This window comes from Ovis aries, chromosome 3 (genome assembly GCF_016772045.2).
Source record: "Ovis aries strain OAR_USU_Benz2616 breed Rambouillet chromosome 3, ARS-UI_Ramb_v3.0, whole genome shotgun sequence".
In the NCBI taxonomy this organism is placed as follows: domain Eukaryota; kingdom Metazoa; phylum Chordata; class Mammalia; order Artiodactyla; family Bovidae; genus Ovis; species Ovis aries.
In genome coordinates, this window is record NC_056056.1 from 208,969,977 (window position 1) to 208,988,400 (window position 18,424).

The 18,424-nt window shown below is 45.1% G+C and overlaps 1 protein-coding gene across 1 annotated transcript in view; it reads right to left on the reverse strand.

Moving 5' to 3' along the window:
• Positions 1–7,027, reverse strand: part of LOC101117316 (antigen WC1.1) — a 93,317-nt gene extending 86,290 nt beyond the window's left edge. The window contains exons 1-2 of the mRNA XM_060413464.1: positions 6,902–7,027; positions 1,506–1,826 (exon numbers count right to left, since the gene is read on the reverse strand). Coding sequence (XP_060269447.1) covers positions 1,506–1,826; positions 6,902–6,974 — 394 coding nt within the window. The 5' untranslated portion in view covers positions 6,975–7,027. The remainder of the gene's footprint in view (positions 1–1,505; positions 1,827–6,901) is intronic.
• Positions 7,028–18,424: the final 11,397 nt, after the last annotated feature.

An 18,424-nucleotide genomic window follows, 5' to 3' on the forward strand; every position in this document is an offset into this window, starting at 1 on the left:
CAGAAAGTTCAAACATCACACACTCTATTTTCATTCAGATGCTGATTTATCAAAATATGGTAGAGACACCTGTAGTGTTTCTACAAATTTATCTACAGTTAAAACCATGATTAGGACATTGTGACAATGAGGAAGGTTACTTGAGACCAGAAAATGGGTTTGCTTAAAACAAAAGTTTCCAACTAAAATTTACAAGCACCTTAACAATAATTATTTTTAATAAGAATGATAAAGAGAATGGAAGAAAACTTTTTGAAGAGATGAATAGATTTATGATATAAATGCTGTAATGGTTTCACAAATGCATACTTATCAAGCAATTCTGTATGTCAGTCATACCTCAGTACAGTACCTTTTAAAAAGGAAAAGAATTGTTTTCTTAAGGGCTTCAACTAGAATCATAAAAGATCTGCTGAAGGTGAGATTAAAAAAGATCAATTTTCCAATGATAATCTTCAACATAAGAGCTGATTGGCTGTGGCTGTTAAGGACCTACTGCAGATGTCCTCAGGGCTCCATTGTCCCATGATCACATCAGACGGGGTGATTCTTGCCCAAGACCAGCTTCCTACTTGAGGGAACTCACTGTGATAACTGACAATATCTTCCTCCAGTCCAGCTGCTCTGATGGGATTAATATCCTGGACATCCAATCCATAATTATGATAACACCTAGAAGCCTCTGCCAAATACTGTGACCACCCACTCACACCCTAGTTTCACTGCTGTCTTTCCTGCATCACCTTGGCACAGATCAAACACATAGACAGCACTGAGCACTTCATAGGAGTCACTTCAGGTCCTCTGAGCTTCACTGCCTCTTACACGTGATGCGCTTCAGCTGCTGTGTTATAAACTTCAAGACTGCATTTTCTACTCCCTCAACATCCCTGCAAATGTGATGTGAGCTCCCCACTCTCTTGATCAGGTGCACAAGGGTGATGAGACTGTTTTCTGCCACAAGTCCCACTTCTGGCTTCCTCTGACTGTGACCTAGAGACATTTAAATGCATCAGCAAAATCCCTTCACACCTTTTCCTTGTGTAACTGCACCCTGACCCCCAGTATAGTCACTTATCCACGGGTCTTCACATGCCCTTTTGTGTCACCATTGCTTGGTTGAGCCTATTCTACTGGCACATTCCTGACATACCAACCTGATGGAGTGTGTGACTCTGAGTTTTAGGACCTATGAGTATGATAAACCTTGTTGCCAACAACTCTCCTGTGACCGCCCCTCCCCCACCACGTAGCCAAACCGTACTGACCATTATGTCAAAGAATACAGAACAATTACCATGATGAGACGATGTCACGGAGGTCAAACACAGCAGCTGTATCTGTATGGAACTTTTGACCTGACTTCTCTACCTTCTGTGACGCATCACACAGACCCTTGACCCAAGCATCTTCTAAAGGCTATAATCCACAATCTCGAGTCATTCTGGTGATAAGACAGAGGCTTTTCCTGCTAGAGATCCCTTCCCAGATCAGACAGGACTTACCTGAGCAGACTACTCCAGCATCCCGGTCATGGGTATAGCTATCATTACGATAGTCTTTAATATCAGAATGCCTACAGTCACTGACAGTTGACTCTGTCCCTTCACATGAAGTATACAAAAGCCAAATGGGGCCAAGTCCTGGCCCAAAATAAGCCCCTCCAGGAAAACCAATGGCAGCTCCACACCCCAGCTGTCTGCACACTACAGATGCATCCTCCAATCTCCAGCTGCCATCAGCCACTGTGCCCCATTCTCCTTGGTGCTCCACTTCCACTCTCCCCTCACAGCGGTGGGCTCCATCCTTCAGCCTCAGCTCCAGTACTGCAAAAGAGACACATGACAGGAAAGATTTTAGGAGACTTAGAGTGGTACAATATTTAAAACATTAGCTCTCTGAGGAGCAAAACAGTGCATGGGATATAGTATTTCCTGACCTCTGTAGTATAAGCATTCCCACCATGGCCAACTCTAAGCCCCTAATATGCCAACACTGAACACGGAGCAGGAAGGGAGGCACCAGGTATTTCTTAGGAGTCTATAGAACCAGCTCCAGGGACACCACGAAGGACAGGCCTTCAGAGAGTCTGGATGCTGCCCTCCCTGTAGATGTGCCCAAGGCTCCTAGGGCCCAGCTTCCCTGTCTCAGTTACAGCTCATGGCCCAGGATCCAGAGAGGAATCTTCCCTCTCCTTCCCTGTCCATAGGGAGCATCTCATCCAGCTTAGGAACAAAGGGCTGGGGAACAGGCTCTGAAATGTCCTGGCTATTCCTGCCACCTGGTGTTCATGTCCTTGTGTAATCCACACTCGAATGTACCTAGTAACACGCATCTAACAAATGGAGTTTGACAAAAGTGATCAGATGGCACTTTAGCGATTAAGTTTTAAGACGACTCTGGTTTCTGCATTAAAAAGGAGTTCATTTGTAGGAACATTATAGATGGAGACATTACTAGTGTTCAGCAACATTTAAAATTCTCTTTTTGTGAGCATGTGGAAATAGTAATACTTCCTTACTTATTTGAAGTTAAGCATAACCATGTGATCTGGCTCATTCAACAAAGTGGCAGAACAAATGATGTCACTTCCACATAGAAACATTTAAGAGCCACTATATTTTTCTACTGCAGCAAATACTGCAGCCTTGTATTGCAGTGGGAGCATAATACAATGGTGGAGAATTCAACAACCTGAGTGCTTGAAGAATTACGATAGCAGAAGTCCTGCCAAAGTGAACAGAACATGTTATATAAGGATACATCTTGTTTTTTTACTACACCATACCTAGCTTACTTTCACTGAAATGGAAAATAACTGCAGAAAATAGACAGAAAGAAAATTACTAAGATAAAGACTAGGTATATAAAATTGAGAAACATCTATACTAACATCTAAAACCCCAAGAACAAAAAGAGATGTCAGGGTAGAGTAGACTGAAGCCTTAGATTTACTGAAAGAAAAAAAAATCCCAATCTCAAATTCTACACTCAAAGAATAAAGACCTCAAATGTACCATTACCAAAATGCTGATGTAGGAGAGAGCAGCCCCCATCCTCTTAAAAAAGACCAAACTTAGACAGCAATCAGTAGCAAAAACAGCTCCAGAAAGATCTGGAGTACCCTAAGAAGTTTGACCACGCCAAGATACTATCATTTTGGAGGCATCATTACATCCTCCAAACCAGAATCACTCAGTGTCAAGGGTGCCAGGAGAGTTCCTCTCATCGGGAGGGTAAGAGCAGGCTGAGTAACCAGTGTCCCTAGCCTTTAGGGGCACCATATGAAAGTCCTGCTTCAGGTTCTCTTCAAGCAGACCTGCAAAGATGAGCCAGTCTTATAGAGCTGGCTAGGCATAAGAAAGAAGAGCAAAGGACCAATACAAACCACATGGCAGGAGAAATCACAGTTCACAGTGACCTGCTCTGCAGACAGAGGCGGCAGATTTTACCCCTGAAAGAATTAATAACCAGCACAGATGATGGCTCCCAGTAGTCATGTATGGATGTGAGAGGTGGACAGTAAATAAGGCTGAGCGCCGAAGAATGGATGCCTTCGAAATGTGGTGCTAAAGAAGACTCTTGGGAGTTCTTTGCACAGAAAGGAGATAAAACCAGTCAATCCTAGAGGAAATCAACCCTGACTATATTGAAAAGACTAATGCTGGAGCTGAAGCTCCAATAATTTGGCCACCTGGTGCAGAGAGCTAACTTGTTGGAAAAGACCCTGATGCTGGGAAAGACTGAAGGACAAGGAGAAGAGCAGCACAGGATGAGATGCTAGACAGCATCACCAACTCAATGGACATGAGTTTGAGCAATGAGCCAGTGTTGGTCTCAGTCTTTGCTGCCTTCCTAGGCCTTCCCACAACCTGAGCACCTGTAACCATCATCTCCCCCACAGAGGCACCTGCAACAGGCCCCCAAAGCCAAGTGTGTGCACACCATTGGCTCTGGCCACCGCCACTGCTGGCCATGATCCCCAGGCTCTGGAACCAGAGGCACTGCTGAGAACACTAACTACCATTCCAGTGACAGCAGACCCCCTGCAACACTTGCCAAACACCACACAGTTGTCGATGCTGTGAATGTCAGCAGCCTGAGCCAAACAGCCTCATGCCCTCCCAGACCCAGTGCCACCTCATGCCTCTGCACTTGGCACCCTGCAGGACATTCCAGTGTTCCTCTACCCAGAAGTGAAAGGCTTTCTCTACTGAAATCAGGACATAGAGTCTGGCAGAGATGACACCTTTTTTAAATGTGCAGACATCTACAAGAGAATAAGACATCAAGAAGAATCTGGGAAACAAAATCCCACCAAAGGAATACAGTAAACCTCTTGTAACCAGCTCAAATTAATGGAGATCCAAGAATTGCCTGACAAAGAATTCAAAATAATACTTCAAAAGATGCTCAGAGAGTTACAAGAGACTTCAAATATTTATTGATAACAGGAAAATAATACAAATAAAATAAAAGCAATAAATACATATACTTAAAAAAAAAAAGAACTAACCAGATATTTTGAAGCTGAATAATAAATGAATGGGCTTTCCAGGTGACACAAGTGGTGAAGAACCTGTCTGCCAGAACAGGAGATGTAAGAGACACGGGTTCGATCCCTTGGTCTGGAAGATACCCTGGAGGAGTACATAGCAACCCACTCCAGTATTCTTGCCTGGTGAATCCCATGGACAGAGGACCCTGGTGGGTTACAGTCCATGGGGTCACACATGACAGAGGCGATTTAGCATGAACACAATACGATGAGTAAACTGAAGAATTCAATACAGAGATTCAACATCAAACTTGACCAAGGAAAAGGGGGAAAAAGAACCAAAAAGTTAGAAGAAAGATCAGTTGAAAGTATCCAATTAGAGGAACAAAAAGAGAATGAAAAGAATATAGAAAGCAGTGGGACCTATGTAGACCATAAAAAGAAACAATGTATTGAATGGAGTCACAGGAGAAGTGAAGGAAAAAAGAAATAATGGCTGATGACTTTTCTGGTGGTGAAGTCGATAAGAATACGCCTGCCAATGCAGGGGACATGGGTTCAATCCCTGGTCCAGGAAGCTGCCACATGCTGCAGAGCAACTAAGCCAGCATGCCCCAGCTGCTGAAACGTGCACACCCAGAGCCTGTGCTCTGCACCAAGAGAAGCCCCTGCAGTGAGAAGCCTGTGTACTGCAGCGAGGAGTAGCCCCTGCTCACCGCAGCGAAAGAAAGCCCACGTGCAGCAAGGAGACCTAGCACAGCCAAAAGTAAATAATTAAAACAGAAAGACAGGCTGCGAATTTCCAAACCTGGGGAAAGATCTGGACATCTAAGTTCAAGAAGCTAATAAGTCACCCCAAAATTTCAAGCCAAAACAACGTTCTCCAAGACTCACCAAGTAAACTGTTCAGATGCAAAGAGAAAGAGAGAATTCTAAAAGTACAAAGAGAAGAAAATAATTCTGTCACCCAAGAGGACTTCCATAAGGAGATCCGCGGATTTGTCCAAAGAAACCCTGCAGACCATGAGGAAGGATTGGTAACACACTCCACCCTCACTCAGGGGAAAGCAGCTCCAGGGAGGGACAGGAGAGGGCACAAGAGAAAGGGCTCCCTACAGAGTCACAGCAGCTCCTGGGAGGGGAAAGGACCGTCCCAAGCCCCCAGCACATCAGGAAATGAGTCACGGGGACCAGGGCATGGACTCGGGAACTTATACACCTGAGGCTATGCATCAACTGATCTCTACAGACAAGAGGTCCCCTCTCCTGAACGCAGGCTTCTCTGCTCCCTAATGACACCTGGTGGGAACAGGCAAGGCCAGCAGGCAGAGCCTCTCACAGAGCCCAGTGCTGGGCAGACACGTCAACAAGCAGAGGGAAGCCTGGGGGATGGGGATGAGGAGCCAGAGAGAGGCGGGCAGGGGCACGATTATCTCTGATCCAGTTACAAGGAGTGGCCGTGACACCCAGCGCTGTGGACACCCAAGTGCTTCACAGACCAGCAGACAGAGTCCATGCTCAGCAGCCCCGTTCCTCTCACAGAGACAGGCTCCATCCCCCTTACACACACAGTCTCACACACACAGCCTCACACACTCCCACATACACACACATATTCTCACACAAATACACACAATCTCCCACGCTACTCAAACACTCCTCACACATCTTCATACATCACTCACACACTCCTCACATATTCCACACACACACACACACACACACACTTCACACCCTCACGCACTCTTCACACCCTCACACACACAAATATATAAACTCCTCACACACATACACACTCACACACTCCTCACACACTCACACATACACTCCTCATACTCTCACACACACACCCTCACACACACAAATATATAAACTCCTCACACACACACACACACTCACACACTCCTCACACACACACACACACACTCCTCATACTCTCACATACACACACCCTCACACACTCCTCACCTGCACACATACACACACACACACACAAGCACAGAGCCTACAGGAGCATAGACAGGAAACACGGGGACCCAGGGGCAATGGTCACACACCAGGCACGTGGAGCGTGTGGGAACAGCCCGGAGTTCCCGCTGAGCTCAATCGTGGGAACTTCCACACACTGGGAGCCACTGGGACTCCTAGAAGCTCCCTGAGAACAAGGGAAACAGCAGAGGGAACTCAGGCTGACCCAGCTCGGACCAGACCAAACCTCACTGCTCTGTAAAATCTGCCGCTATGACCAGTGGACCCTGCACAGGAGACAGACCAGTGTTCACAGTCAGCGTGGCTACTTTGTGGTCAAAAACACTAAGACTGCGGCTCCACAACTCCATACACTTTTCCCTTCAAGGCTTCCATTCCCCTGCTGTGGACCCAGGACAGAGGGGCAGCTCTTACCTTGACCACCCACCACGGTGCCGAGGAGGAGGACACAGAGTCCCCGCAGGGAGAGGTGTCTGCCCAGAGCCATCCTGACCCCACGTCCTCCAGGTCACAGTCCCAGCTGCAGGATCAGCCTGTGAGGGGTATCAGGGTGCCGACCGGGGTCTATATAGACCACCCCTTACACCCTCCCTCCTGAGAGCCAATAGCGACACCTCTCACCATTTCAGGCACTATCGGAGGCTGCATCTGCCACTTTCTGAAGCTCAGACACCAATGAGCTTCTGCGTCTTCAACATCTCCTTATATGAGCAACATGGTCCTTGACCTCCTGCTTCCGTGGTCCTGAGAGCCGGGCCCCATAATCAGGGCTGCCGTAGAAAACCTTTCTTTCCTCTGATCACCCTGGCCGATCCCCAAGGACTGTGAGATTTCACAGAGTCAGGTTGTGGAATCAATCGGCCAGTGGGGAATAACTCTGATCAAACACTGACCTTCCCAGTACTGACCTCAGGCTGGAAGCAGAGTACTACAAGAAGGCTTGAAATACAAGAGTATTTATTGGACCAGCAGAAAATGAGGACAAGGATTGCAGGAATTCACAGGTGACCATGGAGAGGGTGAGGTGGAAACCATTAAGTTGAGGGAATGAGACTGCAGGTCTTTCTTCTCTTCTCAGAATGATCTGGAGACTGGGTCCTGGAGAAGGTGTGTTTCTGCTCAGTTGTGTCCTACTCTTTGTGACCCCTGGGCTGTAACCCACCAGGCTCGTCTGTCGATAGGCTTTCCCAAGCAAGACTACTAGAGTGGGTAGCCATTTCTCTAGAAATGGGATTCCTCTCAAGGAGTTCCTCTAGACTCAGGGATCAAACCCGTGTCTCCTGTGTCTCCTGCATTGACAGGCAGGTTCTTTATTGCTGAACCACCTGGGAAGCCCTAGAAGGGATTTTCAGACATGCTAAATCCCTTTCCCTTTATTACATTTCATTTTATGTGAAATACCCCTTTCACCTAGTCAACAAATGATGCTTCAGGAGAGAAAGAGATTGCTGTTACAGGAAACAAAGAGAAAGTAGTAGTCATCATTCAACCCTAGCCCTCCAAAATACGAGTGGGAATCTCTAGAAGAAAATATGTAGCTTAGACAGATTATCATTTTCTAAACTTCACAATTTCCCCCTTTGGATATTGAGAGTTTGGTTTGATAGGATTCAGAACCCACCTGTGTTATAAGCCATAACTAAAGAAGATGCAAAATATTATTTAAGGGAACTGCCCCCAGACAGAAGGATAAATAGAAAGTATTCTGCTGCACAGTGGCTGCAGGCAAGGGGCAAAGAAGAGGCAAATGAAGCAGAAAAGAGAACAGGGATCATTCATTCTGAGCTCAAGAGGAAAGGTGGCGGCAAGAATGGAAGCCCAGGTGGGTTGAGGGCACAGAGCCAAGCAGAAGGGGCTGATGTCCAGAGTGGCCACTGCTGCCTTGCCGTGTCCCACTGATCAGAGAAGCTCCCAGATGCTCTCCAGAAAGCAGCCCAGGGATGAGTATAGACAATGAGAAGGGCGGTAACGATGAAAGACAGAGCTCCCCCATCGAAATTCAAGGTCACTAACATACTGCCTCAGTCCTCATACTCCCTCGGGCTAAAGATTCTCATGATGCACCTTCTGGTCCACACAAACCCACCCTGAGGCCCCCTCACCCTGACTCTCATCATTTCAGCACAAACTTGGGAAGGACCCGTCTGTGACACACATGCCCCCGAGTGCCCACCAGAGCCCCGAGACGGCGTCACACCCTCCCCCACCCACACCCGAAGGTCTCATGAAGCCAACACGGAGGGAAGCTGTGGACCAGTCCACAGGCCTGTCACATCCCCCACTGGAAGGACCCCTCATCCTGGTCAGCAGACACAGCTTCTCTGTCCTGCCATACCCATCCTTCCTACTTGAGACTCAGGTAAACGAAAAGGGAGAAAAGTCAACTGAATACATGCTTTTCTCCCTCTAAATATGTTAATATTAACCTGTTATTTTATAACACTTCCTTGTCCTGTGTTCCTCTGACTTCCAAGCCCCCTTCTGTACATGAACCCCATCTCCTTCTGGATGCTTAACACAGGAGTGATAATCACTGACTATAAATGTCAGAACCAGAACATAAACTCTGGCGCTGGAGTAGGAACAGGACATGCTCAGTCACTAGAGTTGTTGCTCTACTCCCCCTGGGGCCCAGAGTCACCACTCTTTACCCAGTTATGGACTCCACTCCACAGCATCACCAGAAGCCACCAGACAGACACCTAGGTACAGGATGCGCTTCCTAGAGTCCAGTCATTCCTCCCACAGGATGACACAGGGACGCACTTAGTGAACCAGGTACACGTGGTCTCACCTCAGGATGCAGACCTCGCAGGTAACATACTGTTAGGGACTCCACACCCTGCTATAAGGATGGAGTGGGCTGGAAGGAGGGGCTAACCAGCACCGGCAGGCTGTGCTCAGGGAGCACCCTCTACCCCAGAGCTGGGGATGCAGGGTCAGCAGAGACCAACTCACCCTCTGATGAAGGTTCGTCTTCTCTGACACATAAGGAAATCTCAGTGTCTAACCTCATCCAAGATTTGAAGGAGGAAAGCTTTAGGGAGGACACTAACCTAGCTGTGTCCATGTGAAGTTCAGGCGTCAGGAGAACAGGCTCAGGAACCAGTCTGCCCCGGCCTGACTCAGAGCTCAGCCACATACCATGTGTGTGACCTTGAACGGGGTCCTTACACTCTCTGCATAGTGGCTTTGTCTGTAAAAGAAGAGTTATACTTGTGTATAGATGACAGAATTTTGGTTAGAATTAAATGAGTTGGCATTAGTAAGAGATATAACCACTAAATCAACAGTACTACCTCATCTTGGCAGAGAAGCAATATTAGGGCCCCTCTCTCCATCCCATCCCAGGAATCCCCGGACTCTAGAACAGGAATTCAATTCTGTTACCTGCAGCCTTGACTGGAGCTGTCAGAACTCTCCCAGGACACACGCTGTGATGGTGATTGGGGCCAGAGTTGTGAGTCTTCCACACATCGCCCCTTCTCTCTGTGCCCCAGAGAGAGGTCCTACTGCTCGTGAACCTTGACCTTACCAACTGTGAACCTCATGACTTAAGTTGTTTACTTGCTACTTTTACTTTATAAATGGACTTGGTAAAGGTTCTGTGTCTAATTCACCTCCTTATCCCCAATGCCTGCTAATTAAAAATCCTAAATGATGTCTATTGTATACCTGAATGAATGAATGTCAGCCAGGTATTTTGCACAAATCATTTCAATCAAAAGAAATCTTTTGAGATATAATTTAACTTGGTATGAGGACTTAACAGCACAATGCAAGTTGTGTCACTTGTTGTAATGCTATTTCAATATGACTAAATGGCATAAGCTAGGTATGGTTCACTTCTACACTTTTCTGCAATGAATGCAGTCAATTGCAATACCAGAAACAAGGCTAGCCCCATTCCAAGAGCAGTGCTGAGAGAGCCAGTTCTAAACATGTATAAATGCTGCATCTTTGAATATCTGAAGATAAAGAAGACAGACCTCAGCACACTGACAGGTGAACACCATGAAGCCTCCTGTTCTGGTCTTAATCAGATATGGCCATGTGGTCCAGATGTTTATATACTTATCTTTTGGCATATTTTCAGTTCAAACCACACATAACTGTAACAGGAAGAAATTCCGTTATAAAAAAATTTAGTTTAACAGCTTCTGTATTGAATGAGAAGTGCAGAAGTAAAGAGCAGGAAGAATCCTGTTCTTTAACTTAGACTGTTTATTTCATCTTATGGATTGTAAAGCAATACAATATGTAGCATTATTATGCCCAAATCACCATGAAAATATGGAGGTTTCAGAGGTTCAGTAATCTCTTTGCTGGGAAAATTAATAACTAAATATCCTTGGTAGAGGGACATTTTCAGGACCAATCAGAGTGACTAATATACAAAATATTTTTGGATTAAGAAATAGCTATAAGGTGTCATCACTCAGTCGTGTCCGACTCTTTGTGACCCCATGGACTATAGCCTACCAGGCTCCTCCGTCCATGGGATTTTCCAGGCAAGAGTACTGGAGTGGGGTGCCATTTCCTTCTCCAGGGGATCTTCCCGACCCAGGGATTGAACCCAGTTCTCCTGCATTGCAAGCAGATGCTTTACCCTCTAAGCCACCAGGGAAGCCCAAGAAATAGCTATACAACTTTTAAAGGGAACAATTAATTGATCTGTTACACCAAACTTTTGGAGACCCACCTCACCATCTGTTTTCCTTGTATGGATGAGACCAAGGTTGGTAAAGGCTTCTTTACTAAAGACCAGTTCATCACAAGGGCATGTGATCTGGCTGAGGTCCAGCCCATCATCTCTCTTCAGCCCTTTACAGTCTATAACCAGCAACATCTAACAGAGAGAGTGGCACCGAATTGGCCTCATTCATTCCTCCATAGTGCAGCTTCAGACACCCAGAGACCAGAGCAATCAAAGCTACTAAATCAAAGACAAGCAGCTTCTAAGTGGAGAGCATGCAGACCAAGGACACTTCCCCACTGCTGTTGGGAAGGAAGAAACCCTCCCACCCCAGACACCATCTGGGGGAGGAGAGACAAGAAGATGTCTCCTTAAATACAGAAAAACCAGTCTCAGCAGGGAGCTTCAACTAGAGTTGACAAGAATATTATTACCATAAGCCTGAGCTAACTTGGGGGACAAATTTTAAATGGGAGAGTCTGTGTTACCTTTGTGGAACTTTCAATCCATGCAAACACCACTTGCTACTGCACAAGATGAAATCAGTTATAAAAATAGTGAATATTACATTTATGCATATTTGAATTCTAGAGGACACATTTTCAAGCCCACTACAGAAAGAAAATATGTGTATCTTTCCCTGTTTTTAGATGCACAGAGTTGGCACCTCTGTGAACTCTCTAATTCCTCCAGCTCAAAATTACTGCTGCGTCTCTTCAATCTGTAAAAACTTTCTTGTTGTCTCTAAAGTGGGGGCTTCTTGAGAGCAAGTATTGTGTCTTGTTCTTCAATGTCTCTATAAGGTCAAGTAAAGACACAGAGAAAGAGTTTAACAAACATTGGATAAGAAATGAATGCATGAACAAATGCTGAAAACCACTATGCAGCGAGTGATGCCGAGCGGGGAAGGGAGGTGGGGGCAGGGGAGACACAAATCTGACTAATCCCACTTGGCACAGACTGAGGTGGAGTAAGGAGTCAGAGACACACCAGCCAAAGGATCCCAATAGAAAATGCCTTCAGGCCCACTCCAGAAAGTCAGATCACGTTCAATCTCTGCACAAAGCTGTACCTCAGAAGTTTCTGCAAGGTGAGAAAAAACTGACAACACTGCTCTCAAGTGTTCTACTGAAGGATGTGAATAGACAGTGAAACTAAAGTGAAAGTGAAAGTGAAGTCACTCAGTCGTGTCCGACCCTTGCGACCCATAGACTGTAGCCCACCAAGCTCCTCCGTCCATGGGATTCTCCAGGCAAGAATACTGGAGTGGGTTGCCATTTTCTTCTCCAGTTATACTCGTCAAATAGCTGCATTTCTACTCCCCGGTGACTCATTGCGGCCAATGAAACATGGGTGTTGTCACCTGTGTCACTTCTGAGTGGAGGCTGGAAAAGCCCAAGTGTGACTCTCCAGTCTCTCTCTTTCTCCTGCCCCAGAGGCTGCGTGTTCCAGATGGTGCATGTGCAAGAGCCTCACTGATCACAAACACCTGTAGATAGTGATGAGTGTGTGTGTGTGTGTGTGTATGAGTGTGTGTGTATGTGTGTATTTGTGTCTGTGTCTGTGTCTGTGTGTGTGTGTGTGTGAGATTTGGGGGTCACTTTTTCCAGCAGCAGAGCAGAGTCTCTTCTGATGGATACAGAGGAGAAAGAAGACATGAAAAGAAGACAGAATCTGTCACGTGAAGCAGGTCCTTTCCTGGATCTCCCCTTCCTTCTGTGTCTTCATCCCACGCTGCTCCCTCAGGCCTCACCTTGCTTCCTCTGTTGGGCTTGGTTGTTTCTCAGTCACCATTTCTGAGTGACCGACAACTAATGCAAGTCCTGTCTAGCTGCACCCGCCCCTGGTGCATCTCCTGTTCCCTTTACATCACTCTGCGCTGACAGTCAGGCTCAGTTTCCCGAATTTGTCTCTTAGCACCTTGACCTTCATCCTTAAACAGCTCTTCTTTCCTCTGAGTTAGTCAGTTCATCATCTTTGATCCTGTTTTTACCTTCCACCAATCCTGTACTAATGAAAAAGCAAGTATTTAGCATGTACTGTCTAAGCCCCCTAAGTCTTTCCTTGATGTCCTGAACAAATTTGATTCCTGGATTTAGTGCTCCACGCACTTAATAAACTACTTCACATTTGGTTAAGAAATGATTTTGCTGAACATTTTTTCTTCATCTCAAGAAAATGGCTGTTTCAAAACCTATATCCTTGTGAGCACAGCCCTAGGGCTTCCCTCATGGGCCTTGGAAGGGGCTGGTGCAAGGAGAGGCTATGAAAGTGAAGCTTCATTAGCTTCATGATTAATCCACCTCTGTTCAGAGTTGATGTAATGACCAACTCCAGAGCTATTGAGCTCCTGTGGATGGTCATTCTTAAGCCTCTTAAACCTAAGATTAGTGCCACTGGGATGGCACTCATAGTTCAAAGGCTGAGTGGTTGCTCAGACTTGAACTCTATGAACTGATGCTCTAATGCACATGGAGCTTTGGTGCAGCTGAGTCCAGGCTGCAGAACAGCTTAAGAACACTGGAAACACAGCAAAATGTGTTCTTCCTTTAACATCTAAAAGTCTGTGAACAGATTCTCTTTTCCTTATCGTCGAATCCTTCCACATCTGGGCATGCTCTCCAAGGCTCCTACAAGCTGCAGGCATCTGCTGAGGCCCTGCCAAGGCCCAGGATTGGAGTGAGGCCTGTTCTTGTGTATAAGCTCTGTATTTCCACTCTCTATAAGTTAATACATGCTCAGTTCAGTTCAGTTCATTTCAGTCTCTCAGTCATGTCCAACTCGTTGCAACCCCATGAATCGCAGCACGCCAGGCCTCCCTGTCCATCATTAACTCCCAGAGTTCACTCAAACTCATGTCCATCGAGTCGGTGATTCCATGCAGCCATCTCATCCTCTGTCATCCCCTTCTCCTCCTGCCTCCAATCCCTCCCAGCATCAGGGTCTTTTCCAATGAGTCAGCTCTTTGCATGAGGTGGCCAAAGTACTGGAGTTTCAGCTTCAACATCAGTACTTCCAATGAACACCCAGGACTGATCTCCTTTAGAATGGACTGGTTGGATCTCCTTGCAGTCCAAGAGACTCTCGAGTGTCTTCTCCAACACCACAGTTCAAAAGCATCAATTCTCCAGCACTCAGGTTTCTTCCCAGTCCAACTCTCACATCCATACACGACCACTGGAAAAACCATAGCCTTGACTAACAGATGCTCAGGTAATGTTTATTGAATGACTGAATGGTACTATGCTAGACTTTTAAAAGAAAGTATCTTAATTATAAAGAACTAGTTTTGAGGACATCATTTAGCTAATTGATACCTTTGTTTTAAAGGCAAATGCTTTCAGCAATTAACAGGGCAAAGTTTGATTTTCAAAAAGAAGGTGCATATCACCACCAGATACATCACAACAAGCTCTGCAAATCTCTGTGCCTAAGGATACACAAGACAAACCACAACACACTCACATGTGGCTTCTTATTAAGTCTTAACCAGAACCAACAGAGATAGGGTACTGGGATGATATATCATTTGGCAGTTTTTCAATAAAAACCACACAGGAATGTCACAGGATGAAAATTTGCAATTTAAAAAGTACAGCTGCACCATCTATAAGACACATGGAAGGAGATGAGGTGCAGAAAGTGTTCTTTGGCTTATAATAACACACAGACTAATTAGTTTTTCACTTTGTGAAAGGAGAGTCCTCTGGGGCTGATCTTGAAGGATGCTGTAGAGAGCAGGACAACTCGACTGTTCTGTACAACAGTTAGAGCTGTGAACTGATTATTTTGGATAATGATGCGCTTTGATTTTTTTCTCTTTACTTTCTGTGAATCTACTGTAGGTTTTTACATTTTTATTGCCACATGGTTCACATAAAATATCTTATAAACACAGTAGTCTCTATTACACTGATAACAAATTAATTTCAATCACATGCAAAAGCTCTACCTATTGATCCCCTCCCTGCGCTTTCTGTTTTTGATGTCAGGATTTACCTCTCTTTATATTGTATATCACTAACAAAATATCTTTCTCCATAGTTATTTTAATACTTCCCTGGTGGCTCAGACAGTAAAGCGTCTGCCTACAATTCAGGAGACCTGGGTTCGATTCCTGGGTCAGGAAGATCCCCTGGAGAAGGAAATGGCAATCCACTCCAGCACTCTTGCCTGAAAAATCCCATGGACGGAGGAGCCTGATAGGCTACAGTCTATGGGGTTGCAAAGAGTCAGACAGGACTAAGCGACTTCACTTTCACTTTCACTTTCTAGACTAGAGCTAACTGGTTAACACACTACCATATTCAGTGTATTCCGTATTGGATTACATATTTACATTTACAAGTCTGGTATATAATTTCACTTCTTTCATGTAATAATTAACATCATTCATTTAGCTTGAAGAACTCCATTCGGCAGTCTTGTAAGAAAAGACTGTTGGTGAGCTCCATCAACTGTTGTTTGTTTGGGAAAGTGTTTATCACGTCTTCATTTCTGACAGACAACTTTCCTGAGAAAAGTATTCTTGGCTGGCACGTCTACGTTCATCAGTTTAAATTTATCATCCCTTCCTCTCCTGGCTTGACAGGTTTCTTCTCAGAAGTCCACTGATATTCTCAAGGGAATTTCTATTTTGTGAGCATTTGCTTTTATCTTGATGCTTCTAAAATTCTCTCTTTGGCTTGATTATAAACAATGTGTCTTGGAGACAATCATTTTGAGTGAACTCTGAGGGGTGACCTATTAGCTCCATGAACTTGGATGCCTAAGTCTCATCAGATGTGTGACTTATCTGGTATTATTTCTTTAAGTACAATCTCTGTCCCTTTCTCCCTCTCTTCTCATTCAGGGACTCCAATAATGTGCAGGTTGTTACTGTGAACGTTATCCCAGAGTTCGCACAGGTTCTTTCACACCTTTTCTTTCTTTTTCCTTCTTTGTCCTCTGGCTGGCTAATTTCAATTTTCTTGTCTTGTGCCTCAAAGATTCTTCTGCTGTTGCTGCTGCTCTCTGTAGCATTTTTTATTTTGTTGCATTTCATTCATTGTAATCTTAAGCAACATAATTTCTGTTTGGTTCCTTCTCTTTTATTGCCTCATTGCGCAGCTTGAGGGATCTCTTTTTTTGCCTCATTGCACAGTTGCCTGACCAGGATAGAATGCAGGCACAGCAGTGAAAGCATCGAATCCTAACCACGAAACCATCAGCAAACTCCCTGTTTGCTTCCGTTTTTATGATTTCAGTCTCTGTACAGAAAAAAAACATTTATTCTGCGGAGCAACTCAGAGCCTGGGCACAACTACTCTGTACTCTGGGACCCACAAACTGTCAATAGGAGCCAGCATGCTACAACTACTGATGCCTGTGCACCTAGAGCCTGTGCTCCACAGCAAGAGAAGCCCCCACAGTGAGGCCTGCTGTCCAGAAAGAAGAGCAGTGCCCGCTTGCCACAACTAGAGAAAGCCCATGTGTGTCAACAAAGACCCAGGGAAACCAAAAATTGAAAACAATAAAAATAATAATAAATAATTATTTTTCAATCTTATTTTGTTCACATATTCTTTTCTTGAATTTGATTGTTTTTCTGCGTCTTTTGGAGTTCCCTGAGCTTCTTGGTGGGTATACTTTATTTCTTTCATCGTATGTCATTTATTTCATCACTTCCCAGAGGTGAGTAGCCATGTGAGCTGCCCTGGGAGAACTCCTGGGCATCTTCTAATCCCCAAGCACAGCCTAGAACTATGAAGACTGCAAGCGTGACTGTAGGTTGGAGCCCTGGACACCATGCAGAGCCATCAGCCAGGAACTGGGTGGGTTCAACTCACAGCAGGCCATCACTCTCAGGTCTTATATTAGTTCAGCAGCCTCTCCACATGTCCACAAGGTAATTGTCAGAGAGGGGGTTGTTGTGAAATATAATCTTTATTTAGCCACTCCTACATTCCAGTTGAGCTATTTCAAATCCTGAAAGATGATGCTGTGAAAGTGCTGCACTCAATATGCCAGCAAATTTGGAAAACTCAGCAGTGGCCACAGGACTGGAAAATGTCAGTTTTCATTCCAATCCCAAAGAAAGGCAATGCCAAAGAATGTTCAAACTACCGCACAACTGCACTAATCTCACACGCTAGTAAAGTAATGCTCAAAATTCTCCAAGCCAGGCTTCAGGAATATGTGAAACGTGAACTTCTGATGTTCAAGCTGGTTTTAGAAAAGGCAGAGGAACCAGAGATCAAATTGCCAACATCCACTGGATCATTGAAAAAGCAAGAGAGTTCCAGAAAAACATCAATTTCTGCTTTATTGACTATGCCAAAGCCTCTGACTGTGTGGATCACAATAAACTGTGGAAAATTCTGAGAGAGATGGGAATACCAGACCACCTGACCTGCCTCCTGAGAAACCTGTATGCAGGCCAGGAAGCAACAGTTAGAACTGGACATGGAAAAAGAGACTGGTTTCAAATAGGAAAAGGAGTACGTCAAGGCTATATATTGTCACCCTGCTTATTTAACTTACATGCAGAGTATATCATGAGAAATGCTGGACTGGAAGAAACACAAGCTGGAATCAAGATTGCCGGGAGAAATATCAATAACCTCAGATATGCAGATGACACCACCCTTATGGCAGAAAGTGAAGAGGAATTAAAAGCCTCTTGATGAAAGTGAAAATGGAGAGTGAAAAGGTTGGCTTAAAGCTCAACATTCAGAAAACGAAGATCATGGCATCTGGTCTCATCACTTCATGGGAAATAGATGGGGAAACAGCGGAAACAGTGTCAGACTTTATTTTGGGGGGCTCCAAAATCACTGCAGATGGTGATTGCAGCCATGAAATTCAAAGACGCTTACTCCTTGGAAGAAAAATTATGACCAACCTAGATAGCATATTCAAAAGCAGAGACATTACTTTGCCGACAAAGGTCCGTCTAGTCAAGGCTATGGTTTTTCTTGTGGTCATGTATGGATGTGAGAGTTGGACTGTGAAGAAAGCTGAGCACCTAAGAATTGATGCTTTTGAACTGTGGTGTTGGAGAAGACTCTTGACAGTCCCTTGGACTGCAAGGAAATCCAACCAGTTCATTCTGAAGGAGATCAGCCCTGGGTGTTCTTTGGAAGGAATGATGTTAAAGCTGAAATTCCAGTACTTTGGCCACCTCATGCGAACAATTGACTCATTGGAAAAGACTCTGATACTGGGAGGGATTGGGGGCAGGAGGAGAAGGAGACGACAGA